Below are 13451 nucleotides of genomic sequence, written 5' to 3'. Positions count from 1 at the left end.
TACGTCTCCTGAGGCAAGAGAAACAAAAGCAAGAATAAACTATTGAGACTACATAAAGATAAAAGCTTCTACACAGCAAAGGAAACAACCAACAAAACTAAAAGAACTAAACCCCTCTGCCCCCAAAACAATATAATAAAAAATGTCTCCTGACATTGCCAGATGTTCCCAGGGCAAAATTATCCCAGTTAAGGACTACTGACTTGGAAGAAGATGGGTTTACTTCTAAGCATATTGAGTTTGAGGTACCTGTGAGACATTCGAGGGGAGATGTCAGATAAGCACTCAGGCTTATGGATTTGAAGCCCAAAACAATGGTCTGAGTTGATGACTCAGATTTAGGAATTGCAAGCATACAACTGAACTGTGTAACAGGATGGCCTGAGATATAAGCACGACATGCATTTGCACACCCTAATTTCTCAAACTCCTTCAGTGAAATGTTCTTTCTTTTCTTTCTCATTGACTTTCATGTTAGACTACAGAGAGAGGGAGAGAGGAGGGAAAGAGAGAGAGAGAGAAATGTAAGGGGGATGGTGAGTTTGACAGCACTGGACTGAGCTATTCTAAGCATCTAGTTTAAGGGATGGAGGTCTGAGTTCAGTGAATATTTAACCTCATCCTGGCTCATAGTCCTCTAATCTGTCTCTAGGCAAGGTATTTATATTGCTCTAGCTTCTCGTAGGTCTCTTTTGTTTCATTTAGTTTGAAATATCTAGAATTTTTAGAACATTAGTAACCTTTTATAATATAGTATAAGTCTTCTTTTCTTTTTTTTTAGTATAAGTCTTCTTTATAGCAATGCTACATAATGGAGAGGCTATATCTTTGATGATGATAAGTTGGGAGAACCCTCACTTACTGATTCTGTAAATAAATCATAAGAGGCCAAGAGCCTACAAAACAAGCATAAATGTGCCTGGCAAGACCTCCAATGGCAAATATCTCCCCAAAAGAGGTGGGAGTTTCATGTTTAGACTCATTTCTCCAACTTGGCCAATGACTGACTCCAACTATATTACAGTTGAGGCAGAAAATGGATTGAGAGTGGTTTGTGCAATGGGGCAAAGGTTTTACTTTTCCAAGTTACTCCTTTTTGATGTTACATAAACTACCCTTACCCTCAGATATCATGTGAAAAACTACAGTCAGTGAAACTCCCAGGAATCAAAAGACCAACATAATTGCATCTCGCCTCCAGTCTACTCATTACATCAGTTATGCAATAATATTTATTGACCACCTTCTGTATGACAGACCAGCACTTGGGACAAGGACTATATCAGTGAATATAGGACAGAAAATCTCCGTGTCCTCAAGGGGCTTATGTTGTATTAAGGCAGAACTTGGCTTCTCTGATAGGGAGGTGGGCATAAGAGAGTTCTCAGTAGGGGGAACTTTTTAATTCACCTTCTTTGCTCCCTGGTATATAGGACCCTTGGTAATTCTATTTCATTCATATATTTTGAGCCAACTTTTGTGACAATTGCAGATATGGATATAAAGATACCCTTTAAATAGGGCAACAGGAGATGTTCAGGAATGGTAGATGAGCCAATGGAATATACAAGCTGGGTTACCTTAATAAAAATAAAATTCAGCTGTTGAAAAAAAAAGTAAGTCTCACAACCCATTCTGGCCTCCAGACTTTTATGATTATTCGTTGTGATAACATAAAGGGATTATGTTTGGTCCCTTCTTTTTAATCCAGCCATTCTTGATGGAATTTTCATGTGATGTTTTATAATCCACATGCCCTTCAAATTCATATCCTTTCTCTCATCACAAAATTGACATGAAGGCTGAAGGGATAGTCATGGCCAGAACTTCCAGTTCTACTGAACAAACAAATGTTCCCCTTCCTGTATTTTCTGAGCCAAGTGCTGCCCCTCCAGTAGGACAGCATGGAAGATTCCAACTAGAAATGAGGAACGCCCACAAAATGCTTAGAGCTAAATTCTTTAAGGCTGAATTCCAGTAACATTTCCACTGGCCTGCCTTTTCTTATTCTCCCAGAGAGTTATCCTTCTATTTCCATAACATGATATTCTATCCTCCACGTAGCAATGCTGGTTTCCAGCTCAAAATTCTTTGTACCACCTCATGCTGCCTCTCATTTGCTAGAATACATCACCAGGCTTTCTATATTACTTTTATCTCTGACAATAATGTAGAAAGCACCACTAGAAAGCATCCTTTTTGTTAACAGTAGCACTACCCTGGTGGCTTCTGCTTCTCCTATATCCTAGGAACCAGTGTCTCACCAGGCAGATTCCGGGAAACATGTGGAGAGAGGCATCTAAAATAATGAAATATGATACAGAGGGATCTAAAATAATGAAATTTGATACAAACTCAAGTCTCTACCTACAAAGTCAAACACAACCAACTTTTCTGAGTGTCTTCTATGTGCCAACTGCTTTTGTGCACGTTTTTTAAAAGCAAGCACAACCTCCATTTACTCTAGACCAACAAAATGCAGTATTTGTAAACATAATCATCCCCTAGTGCAACATATTTATTCCATGGCTGGCAATCTTTCTGAATCAATCTATTGAGGAAGAATGAGCTGATTGTTCATCAGATGTAAACATCTATATCTTCCTTAAGTGTATACTCTCCATGGTGCCTCTTGAAGTAACCCAAACAGATGTGCACTAGGAACCATGCTGAAGATAAACAGCTGTTTCTATATTATACACACAAGCAATGGTAAATTCACTTGATGTAAGTCCTGGCTATAAAAATCCAATGAAGCTTAGTTATTCAGTAGGGCTTCAATTTGAATTTGAGATTGCCATTCAAAAATGTCAGCAGCAATGCTGCCAATTTATATTGTAGAACTTACATGTATTCAGACATGTGGTGATGGTGACAGACAACAGTAAATAAAAGATATGTACATAACAAATGTGAAAATGTAGAATTTCCTCTTGCCATCAGCTTTCTCCTACAAATGACCTAGATTTTTCCTCCTCTTTTGAAATTTCAGAAGGCACTTACCTTTAGAAAAATCATCAAATAGGCCAGACTTTTTTCAGTGTCCTTCTTTTCTCTCCACTCCTATCCTCTTGCTTAAACACTGGACTTGGACTGCTAAGACGGCCATAACAAAGTACCATAGACTGGGTGGCTTAAACAACAGAAATTTATTTTCTTACAGCTCTGAAGACCGGAAGTGCAAGTTCAAGGTGTTGGAAGGTTTGGTTTCTCCTCTCTCTTTGGCTTGAAGGTGGCTCCCTTCTTGTTGTGTCCTCACATGATCTTTTCTCTGTGTGTGTGCGCAAACCCGGTAACTCTTCCTCTTACAAGGACACCATCTGTGTGTGTCCCTTGTAACCCTGATGACATCATTTAATCTTAATCACCTCTTTAAAGATCCTACCTCCAAATATAGCTGTGTTGGGGCTTAAGGCTTCAGCATATGAATTTTGGGGAGATACAATTCATATTACATAAAAGGTATATTCCATATTCTATTTCTTTCTTCACTCTCCCTGCTACCACTCTGTCTCTGTCACCAGGCAGAAGTATTATAGACCCATGTCTCTTACTTCTAAACATGTAAACATCTGTTGAGGGTTTAGACACATTAAAGTTGGCCGTGAAGCCTCAGGTCAATGAAGAAACTCAAGTCTCTACCTACAAAGTCACAGAGCTAAGGAGATGACTAGAGTTGGGAGTCCCCTAGGCTATGAAGCTCAGAAAGTCAGCAGCACACTTGTGTGACAAGAGATTATAGTTCAGAGTTGGAAAACTAAAGTTTCTCCTTCTCTGTCATCCATTTTATGCTTTCTATAGCCAAGAATATCAAAAGGATAATTGAAGAGAAACACCATTTTCTTATTCCTGATTCTCCTTGAGTTGCTCACTCACGGTTTAGAGTATTTCTGAGTACATTTGGGCCTCTTGGCTAGGAGGGTATTTCTGAAACCCTAGAAACCATTCTCAGTAGTCTGGCATTGGGCAGAGGGGGTGTTGCCTGAGTGTTTCCAGTGAGCCACAGCATCACCGCATTGCTGCAGGCTCACCCCGTGGACCCAACATTCCATCAGAGGCTGGTGTCAACCAGTTGCCCAGGCTCTCGTAGCACCTGCTTCCTTCTGTTTATGACATTAAGAACTTTCTTCCTGGGACCAAGATGCATGTGTATACCCTGAAGGTCCTCATCAGAACAAAGCAGCAAAGCTTCTAGATCAATCTGCTCTCTCATGAAAATGGGAAGGAATTCTTCCAGATGATGAGACTGCAGAAATACTTCCAGAGGAGTAGCATCAACCACATCTTCCTCCCACCCCACTTCATCCTCATCCCAAGGCAGATCATCGTCATGATTGTTTTCCTCTCCCTCTTTATCTGCCTCAGCTTCATCAACCTCAGCTGCTCCTTGTCCCTGAAGCAATTCACTGCACATTTTAAACTCCAACCCCCTTTTGATGTCTGACATGTCTTCGGGACTTGATATTTTGTTCTTTCTAAAAACAATATTTCCTAGACCTGGACGGTTGAGAATGGATTCATGTTGCACACATCCATCATCCTCTGCTGAGAACTGGGGCTTCTCTTGGAAGTCCCCTGAGAATGCATCTTCTTCCTCTTCTCTGAACACTTCCATCACATTCCTCTGCCCACTTCTGCTCTCTTTCCCTACCTGCTCTGCTGTATCTTTGTTCTTCTTGAGCTTTAACTTGAAGGTATCTTTAATGCCCTTAGACAGTGACCCAAATGTACCAGAAGCAGAAGCATTTGCAAGGGATGACCTGGAGAATGTGCCATTGGAAGAAGAAAGAGTCCCAGATTCTTCCTTGCTATAGTTGCGAGCCATTTTATTTTGGTGCTTCTCCTGGAGCCTCTCACATTCTTTGATCTGCCTCCTAGCATTTTTCTGAGCCTGCTCCTTCAGCCTGGTAACTTTCTTGGGGTTCATGATATTCTGGGTAGTGGCAGCCTTATCCAGGAGAGCAACACATTCATTTTGTTCTCTGCTGGCAGCCGCATCCAGCGGAGACTGTAAGCTGTTGTCCAGGGCAAAAATGTTGGCACCAAAGTTAACCAGGAATGAAACACAGTGGGTATGACCATTGGAAGCTGCATAATGTAGAGGAGTATTTCCCCAGATGTCACATCTATTGGGATCCCCTCTAGAAGAGAAAATACCAAAAATATATATAAAAACATTTTTTTCTTAGAACATGGGGTCCAAAACAAAACAAAACTGAACAAAATACATTTTAATTAATCCTGCCTTAGCATTCTAAAACTTCTGAAAGTCCAGATATGTCACATCTATCTAGACATCACATGATCAGAAACAAAAGCTCATCCCCTTTTGTCTCCTTTTTAGAAGAAAAGCTTTCCAAGAACACCCTCAAAAAGCAACTTTCATGTCTCATTGTCCGCAATCGATCATGCCTATAAGAAGAGAAATAGAGCTATCATTTTAAATTTAAGTTGATTACTCTGCAGCTAGGAATAAGATTACGTAGTGGTATGCTGGTAAATGCTTAACAACTGGTGAAAAGATCGAAGTTCTGATTTATAGCATGTGCCAATATTTGTGTTATAAATACACCCACCATGACAAAATTCAAGGTACTAATGTGATAAGACAGCACATGGAATTTGGAAGAGATGTCCAAAAGCATACCTTTATAAATTATTTCCACCATATATGTAGATATAATAGATATGCAAAACTTTAAGAGTATAGATAACAGTAAAATGTACTCAAATAATTAGGAAGTGATAATTTTTGAGTATTTAAAAATATAATTTGTTAAGTCATAAGTTTAAATACCTTTATTTTTAATAATGACTGTTTAATGGACTCTCAGACTTCCTGAAAATTTAGCAATCACATCTCATAAGCTGGTAAGAGCTGTTTCCTACTCTAACACTGGAGTCACATGTAGGAAAATAAATAATAATAAACAAAACTAGGTTACCACCAGCAAAAAAAAAGAGAGGGGAATGGATGTTAGGTAGGTAGCAAACTGTGTCTGATATAACCATTATTCATATAAAGAGTAGAACATCTCCATTGATTCTCCAACTCACTTCCATGCAATTACAATGTCATATATGTGAATAGTTCTGCAATAGTTTATGGTGGAATTGAGGGCATTGTTAGATGGTTTTAAGACTGGAGACCCCATGGCAGCATAGAAACTGGCTCATGGTTGATGCTTAGTAAGCATTCCTGAGATGAATGAATGCCTAATGAAGTCTTGCCCCAGACTACACCCCCAGCCCTCCTGTAAGATGTTGAGTTACAAATAGGCACAAACAGAAAGTAAAGAAGTAACTTATTGTTAATATGACTCTGGCCCCAAGCCCAAACCACTGCTGAGAACTCTGCTAATACAGGTGCTAAAGGGCATCTTCCCTCACCCTAGACTAGACTCCCAAATCAGGATCTCACTAAACTTCCCCCAGGCTGGCCCATGGAAGGACAGGAGAGAGGGTCTGAGAAAGCCTTTTGACATTCTTGGGGAGATGATTCGTGCCCTTGCAACTACTACATCAAGGCTCTGTGACCCTTCCACTATTCTGTGCTACTCAAAGTTTGGTCTCTGGATTAGTAGTAGCAGTGGCAGCTGCTAGTTTGCTAGAAATGTGAAGTCTTGGACTCCAGCCCAGATGTCCTGAATCAGAATCTGAAGTTTAACAAGATCCCAAGGTGGTATATAGGCTCATTGCAGATTGAGAAGAGCTGCACTGGTTAATGTGGCCCAACCAGTGTCCGATAATTTGATGAGTCAGATTTGTAATTCTTCTGTAGGAACCCCTAATCTCCTCCCATTTTTTCAATTGTGAAGTATCTATACATTCAGTACCATCACCACCAACAACCATCATCATCTCCTTCTTAGAGAAAGACCAGGATAATTATCAGAGGGGTAAAATAAGGCTCCAAGTACTTAACTGATTTGTCCACTGTTGCACAGGGAGCACACTTTGGATCAGGCCTGCCTCCAAGTCTAATAGTCTCCAATACAATACAGCCTTACCTTAACACACCTCAGTTTTTCTACTTCACCAGCTATGAGGCCTCAAGTTTAACTTTCATAGGACTCAGTGTCCTCATCTGTATGAGTATGAGAATAGTTTTTATGGAATTGTTATGTGAATAAGTTGACATAAAGCACTAGAAAAGTGCTTGATACATAGTAAATCTTCAATAAACATTGTTATCATTTCCCTTGTCTCTAAACTCATAATCCTTAATTTCATATCTTTGTTTTTTTCTCACACCCATCTAATAAATTCCCATAGTGCTATAATAGCTCCTGCAACTTTTTAACACTTAAAATCTTACTTAATCTGTTCAACCTTTATGCACCAACCTCCCTGATTAGATAACATGACTCAAAGGGCCAAGCCTATGTCTTTTTGTCCTTTGTATCATATCTCCTAGCAGAAGTCTCAGTCTTAACCTAAAGAAACCAAGCAGGTAAGTAAGTAACTAAATGGAGCCAAAGTCATAGTTGAGTACAAGTTCCAACAGAAAAGAAGAGCTGTCACTCTGTAGCAACTGACTGCCACCTCAAATAAAAGCAGACACAATATAGTGAGAGCTTCCATTTTCCAAACAGAGCCAGAAATCCACAGTCTCATGTGGGATTTTTTGATTTTTAGATGTTGGCTTGAATTTAAAAGAAAAATACAGTGAAGTCCAAATAAAACATATTTGTGGACTAGATCCAGCCCATAAGCTGGTAGTTGGCAACTTCATTCTGAGCAGAGAACAGCATGAACAGATGCACATATGGGTGATGTTAAACATGGCATATCTGGGGAATCAGGGGTACATTTCAGCATGACACGAGTGCATGGAGATGGGGCAGGAGAAATCAGTGCAAAGAGGAAGGTAAGAAAATGAAATTCAATCTAAGGAAAGCAAATATTAAATAAGACAGTTCTGTTGGGCAGCCAGTTCCAAGAGGTCTGGTCAGTACTCCTGATTTAATTGTTTTAGATCAAAGGAAACCTTTTTCAGCCTTAGCATAGTTGTATATCTTAGGAGGGCATAGTGTCTCACCCCCCAAAGATGTAGTTTTGCTTTTTATTTATTTTAGCCAAGCACCATATTCAAAAGACTCCTTAAGTACTCTAGACATCAAAGAGGAATTGTAAAAACATCCAAGATGGTACTATAAAGCTAAACAAAAACATACTGGTTAAATTTTCCTGAAATTATTGTTGGATTGCATAACTTAAAAAAGAAATTATTGAGAGAAGTGAGCTATGGTGGGGATATTAAGGGTATTAAAAAGTTTAGGTTAAATTTACATGCTTTGGGACATATGAAGTAGAATTTTCCTGTCTCAAGGGAACTTAAATGATCCCTCCAAAATGGGAGGAAGAACATAAAGAAAACCTTGAGATGACCCCAAAGATGGGTCTCATTTTAAGAATATTTCAAATGCAAAATTCCAAAATTTATAAATGAAACTGTTGGTAAGATGATTTAAGTGTTTCTCTCATGCTTTTAAGCTATTTTTCACTTGCAAAAATTCTATTTAAAGGCAACTTTCCAAGCTTGTGTATAACTTAAGTCAAAATATTTTCTAATGACAAATTTCATGAGGTCCTTCTGAATTCAATCTTTGTCTTTCAATCCTTGGTGTCTTTTGTACTTCTTGATAGAACCATTACACATACCTGCCAGATATTCATTAACTAATCCCCCTCATTCAATTATCTGCATCCTATATTGATGCTATATGGCTTGCCTGGGCTAAATTCAGTCTAGCATGGATTTCTTTTCCAATTTTTTTCCAAAGGAGAAACTCACTGAAGAGATTTTAAAATAATCCATATTTTGCCCTTGCTTTTTGGTGGGTCAGCACATTTGGGCAATAATTTTTAAAGCTGGATTGGTATTAGCACTAAATAGGCAAATTGCTTAACTTACTCTGAGCATCTGGTCCATTTCAATTTTTTCTTTTGGAGTTAATTTGATGTTTTGTGTGTGAAGCTGTTCTCAGGAAAAAAATAGCCTTTCAAAAATGTTTTTCTACATAAGGAATATTTGGATTTACTAATAATCAAAGAAATGTAAATGAAAACAATGTACCACCATTTTCTTGCCCATCAGATAGACAAGGATTAAAAAGAATAGTAATACTCAGTTTTGGCAAGAGTATGGGAAAATGAACAATGTTGAGGGATCATAAAGTGGCTCAAATTTCCTGGCAGGATATGTGCCAAAAGCTTTTAAAACATAGCAATCTCTTGAACCAAGAGATTCTGCCTATCCTAAGAATATATCCTAAGGAAATATTAGGCCCTTGTACGAAGATGAATAAGCAAGGATGTTCATCTCTACTTATTTATGAGTTAAAAGACTGGATTCAAATTTAAGTGTCATGAACAAGCAACTGATTAAATAAATTATGATAAGACCATAAAACAGAATAGCATGTAGTCATTAAAAAACAGTGGCATAGATTTCTACTTTTAAAGTTGCAAATGAAAAAAAAGTACAGTCTATAATCTATTGTTAAATAATTAGAAGCAGATTTCAGAATAGTTTGTAGAATATGATTGTCTTTTGTAAGGGGGAAAAATATACATGTATGCACATGTTCTTAAAGGAAAAAGCCTGGAAGGATATATGCCCAAATGTTAATGACTGTGAAAACTGGTTTGATTTTTACTTTATTAACTACATCTTTCTAGTACAATGTAAAATTTTGCAATAAGTGTGTGTCCCTTTAAGAATCAAGGAGGAAGATAACTTGCTTCTATTAGAAAATGAAACAAAACTGAAAAAAATCCATGTACACTTAATAGGCAAAATGAAATTTTGTTAATTGGGGCCATTTTCCAAATGTAAGATAATATATGTAATTATTGCTTTTCATCTTTAAATCTTGAAAAGAAAGAATACACAATTTTTAACAAAGCCAGATATTGGACATTAATGATTACCATGTGATCCACTGTCAATGATCAATGATGGATTAATTTGTAAATTCAAATTTTAAAGTTTCCCTTTTAACTCCCTTAAATTTAATTGGCAAATTGATCTCACACAATCCCTAAGCTATGGTCAATATGGGAACCTAAAAAAACTTGTACAAGATTTTTTTTTTCAGCTTGTGTACTCCAGGGCAACTTAACAGAATGTGGGGCCTTACCTTCCTCTTCCTCCACCCACCACAATGTCCAGTCAACTATAATTGATTCTGCATCCAAACTACCAATTAAATCCATCCCTGTCTTCCCATTCCCACTGCCACTGCCATAGTCCAATTTGTCTTTCATCTCAACCATTAAAACAGCCTCTAAACATTTTCTGTGACTGCTATACAGCTACCTGAGCAAGTTTGGTAAACACAAATCTACCAGGTGGCTATCCTATATAAACCTGATAAACCTGACAATGGCTCCTATGCCTTTAGAACAAAGTTCAACTCTCCAACAGAGTTTACAATGCTCTTGTGATCCGGCCTTGTCTCTTATAACTTAGCCTCTCCCCTTACAGCCACATCCAGCTATGCTCAACTTCAGTGCCTAGACTGCACAGTGCTCTCACTTGGGGGAAACATTCTGTCTTCCATCTTCTGGCCAGCTGCTTCTCACCTTTCAGGTCCCAACTTCAAAGTTCTAAAATGCCTATTATCAGTCTCTGGATTGGGATAGATTCCTGTGTTATTTATTTAGTGCTCTTTTCCCCTTTGTAACATATATTATACATGACTTAACTTAATTTCTGTCTTCATCTCTTAAATCTGATCGCTATGAGGAGAGGAATGGTGTCTCTCTTGTTGATCACAGCATCTCCAGTGGCCAGTAAAATGGCTGGCACATTGCAGATATATATAAATAAATATGTATTAAATGGAAATTAATTCACTTAGTTCTTTTATTAGCATTTTCTTTTTTTCCATTCTTTACTCCTGTTGCATTTTGGTTGCCAACACTGCCTAGCCACTCTGGTAACAAGCAAAAGAAAAGAGCTAGCTAATTCCTGCATTAGAATTTGGGGGGAGTACAGGAGCATTTGTATGTATCTAATAGCTAAAGAGATAATTAAGTTCAGACAGACCGAGATTCCCTTTTATAGCTTGAAGCCAACTACTTCATCTAAGAATCATGGGCTTGCATTAGGACTGAATATTAATAAAAGGCTGTGGGATTATAATGGCATAGATTTAAAAAAATAAAATAAAAACGCATCATTTGTTCCAATCAAGGTTGACATCTTAAAGTCAAGTAGAACAGTGATTCCTTTTTAAACAGCCAACCATTTACATTTCATGGAAAAGATTTTTTAAAAGTGCAGAATTAAAATAGTCCCCCCACCCACCCAAAGCAGATAACAAAGACTTAGAGTTCAGGATCTTTCTATGTGTGGTTCATAAGGGATGAGCCATCCTCAGGTTGGCAGTTTAGTGTGAAAAGAAAATCTCTAGGTAGTTTTCTCCCTCTCTCTAAAAAGACAATTATTTAGACGGTCTATAAAGAACCAAGTATTTTCACTGGCTTCCCTCTCTCTGTTGTCTGAAAAAGCCTACCGGAAACACGGTCTCCAATCAAAAGTATCAGATTGAACTTACCCTCGGCTGCAGATTATTTCTAGGGCTTCCAGATTCCCATGGTAGGCTGCCAGGAGTGTGGGAGTCATACCATCCTCATCAGAAAGATTCAGATCTCTCCTGGTAGCTTCTTTCAAGAGTTCCAGGTAGCTATCACTAGCAGCTTGGTGGTAGCGAGTGGACATTTTTTCTGCTCACCAGAGCCTGGCCAGATATCACTCTCCAGGCAAAGCAGGTTGTCAGTGGAGCAGCCTTCCTATAAAGCTGGTTAATCAGTGACAAGGAAGAGCGTCACCCCAGGACAAAGCTCATTCTAACCTCCTCTATGGAAGGCAGCCAGAAAGGTTCACAGCACTAAACTTGGACCTTTCCTTTCTGGCATGGCCATGACATCGAATATTAAGGACCTCTGTGTTCATCTTGAATGTTGTGAGGCACATTTAATCTTTTTATGTCCATTAGCAAGTCTTGAATGCAATATTGGTCATCTAGGCACAGAGTGTACAAAATAATTTCCAAACAATTCAGAATCTCCACTGAGGAGGTCTATTTTTAAAAAACATTTTATTGAAGTATAATTTATATACTATGAAATTCATCCATTTTAAGTGTATAATTTGATGATTGTTGGTAAATTTACAGAGCAGTGCAAGTATCACCATAATCCAATTTTAGAACATATCTACCACTCTCAAAATATCCCTCATGCTCATATGTAGTCAATCCCTATTCCCATTCCCATTCCCAACCATAGGAAACTACTAATCTGGTTTCTGTCTCTATAGATTTGCCTTATATGGGCATTTCATATAAATGGAATCACAAAATATATATTCTTTGTGTCTAGGGGTTTTTTTTAGCTTCACATAAGTTTTGAAGTTCAATTCCTTTTTTAGTAACAGTACTTCCTTTTTATTGCTGAATAATATTTATTATACCAATACATCAAATTTTAATTATTCATCCAGTAGCTGATGGACTTTTAGATTGTTTCTCCATTTAGATGGTTTTATGAATAATGCTGCTATGAACATTTACACACAAGTCTATAGATATATATTTTTATGTCTCATGGGTTTATATCACAGAGTGGAATGGCTGGGTTATATGACAATTTATATTTAACTTTTTCAGAAATTGCTAAACTGTTTTCCAAAGTGACCATACTCTTTTACATTCCCACAGCAGTGGATGGTGAGAATTTCTCCATATCCTTGCAGCCTCTGTTGTCTTTTTGTTCATTGCTATCCTTAGTGGATGTGAAGTGGTATCATTATGGTTTTAATTTGCATTTACTAATGATTAATGATGTTGAACACATTTTCATATGCTTATTAGCCATTCTTACATTTATATGTAAATTCTCTGCCCATTTTCTCATTGGGATATTGTCTTATTGAGTTATGAGGGTTCTTTATATATTTTGAACAAAAATAATTTATCTGATATATTTTGAACTGAATGAAAATGAAAATGCAACATCTCAAAATTTGTAGGATGCAATTAAAATAGAGCTTGGAGAAGAAATTTGCAGTTTTTATGCCTGTATTAGAGAAGGAGAAATTTCTCAAATCAATAACTACAAGTTCCACCTTAAAGAAAGAAGGAAACAATGGAAAAATTAGTGTAAATAAAGAGCACAATATAAGACCAAAAACATGGTCCAAATCTATCTATAATAAAAATAAATGTAAATGGACCAAATTCATCACTTAGTAGACTCAGCCATATCTTATTTACGATAGTCACAGCTAAAATATAAAATTACAGAATGATTGAAAGCAAAAAATGGAAGTTTTATCAAGAAAATACTGAGCCTGGATGGCTCAGTCAGTTAAGTATCTGACTCTTGATTTCCGCCAGGGTCATGATTTCAGGATGGTGAGATTGAGCCCCACATAGGGC

General features: G+C 37.6%; 1 protein-coding gene across 3 annotated transcripts in view; it reads right to left on the bottom strand.

The window, feature by feature from the left end:
- Positions 1 to 3130: 3130 nt before the first annotated feature.
- Positions 3131 to 13451, bottom strand: part of ANKS4B (ankyrin repeat and sterile alpha motif domain containing 4B) — a 43539-nt gene continuing 33218 nt past the window's right edge. For 2 of the 3 annotated variants that reach the window (XM_077906902.1, XM_077906901.1), the window contains 2 exons: positions 11568 to 11810; positions 3131 to 5141 (listed from right to left, as the gene is read on the bottom strand). In XM_077906902.1, coding sequence (XP_077763028.1) covers positions 4052 to 5141; positions 11568 to 11731 — 1254 coding nt within the window. In that variant the 5' untranslated portion in view covers positions 11732 to 11810 and the 3' untranslated portion in view covers positions 3131 to 4051. The remainder of the gene's footprint in view (positions 5142 to 11567; positions 11811 to 13451) is intronic. The other variant, XM_077906903.1, reaches the window with a different exon arrangement.

Source organism: Canis aureus, chromosome 8 (genome assembly GCF_053574225.1).
Source record: "Canis aureus isolate CA01 chromosome 8, VMU_Caureus_v.1.0, whole genome shotgun sequence".
Lineage (NCBI taxonomy): Eukaryota > Metazoa > Chordata > Mammalia > Carnivora > Canidae > Canis > Canis aureus.
Note: the sequence above shows the minus strand (reverse complement) of the source record. Positions and strands in the feature narration are given on the sequence as shown.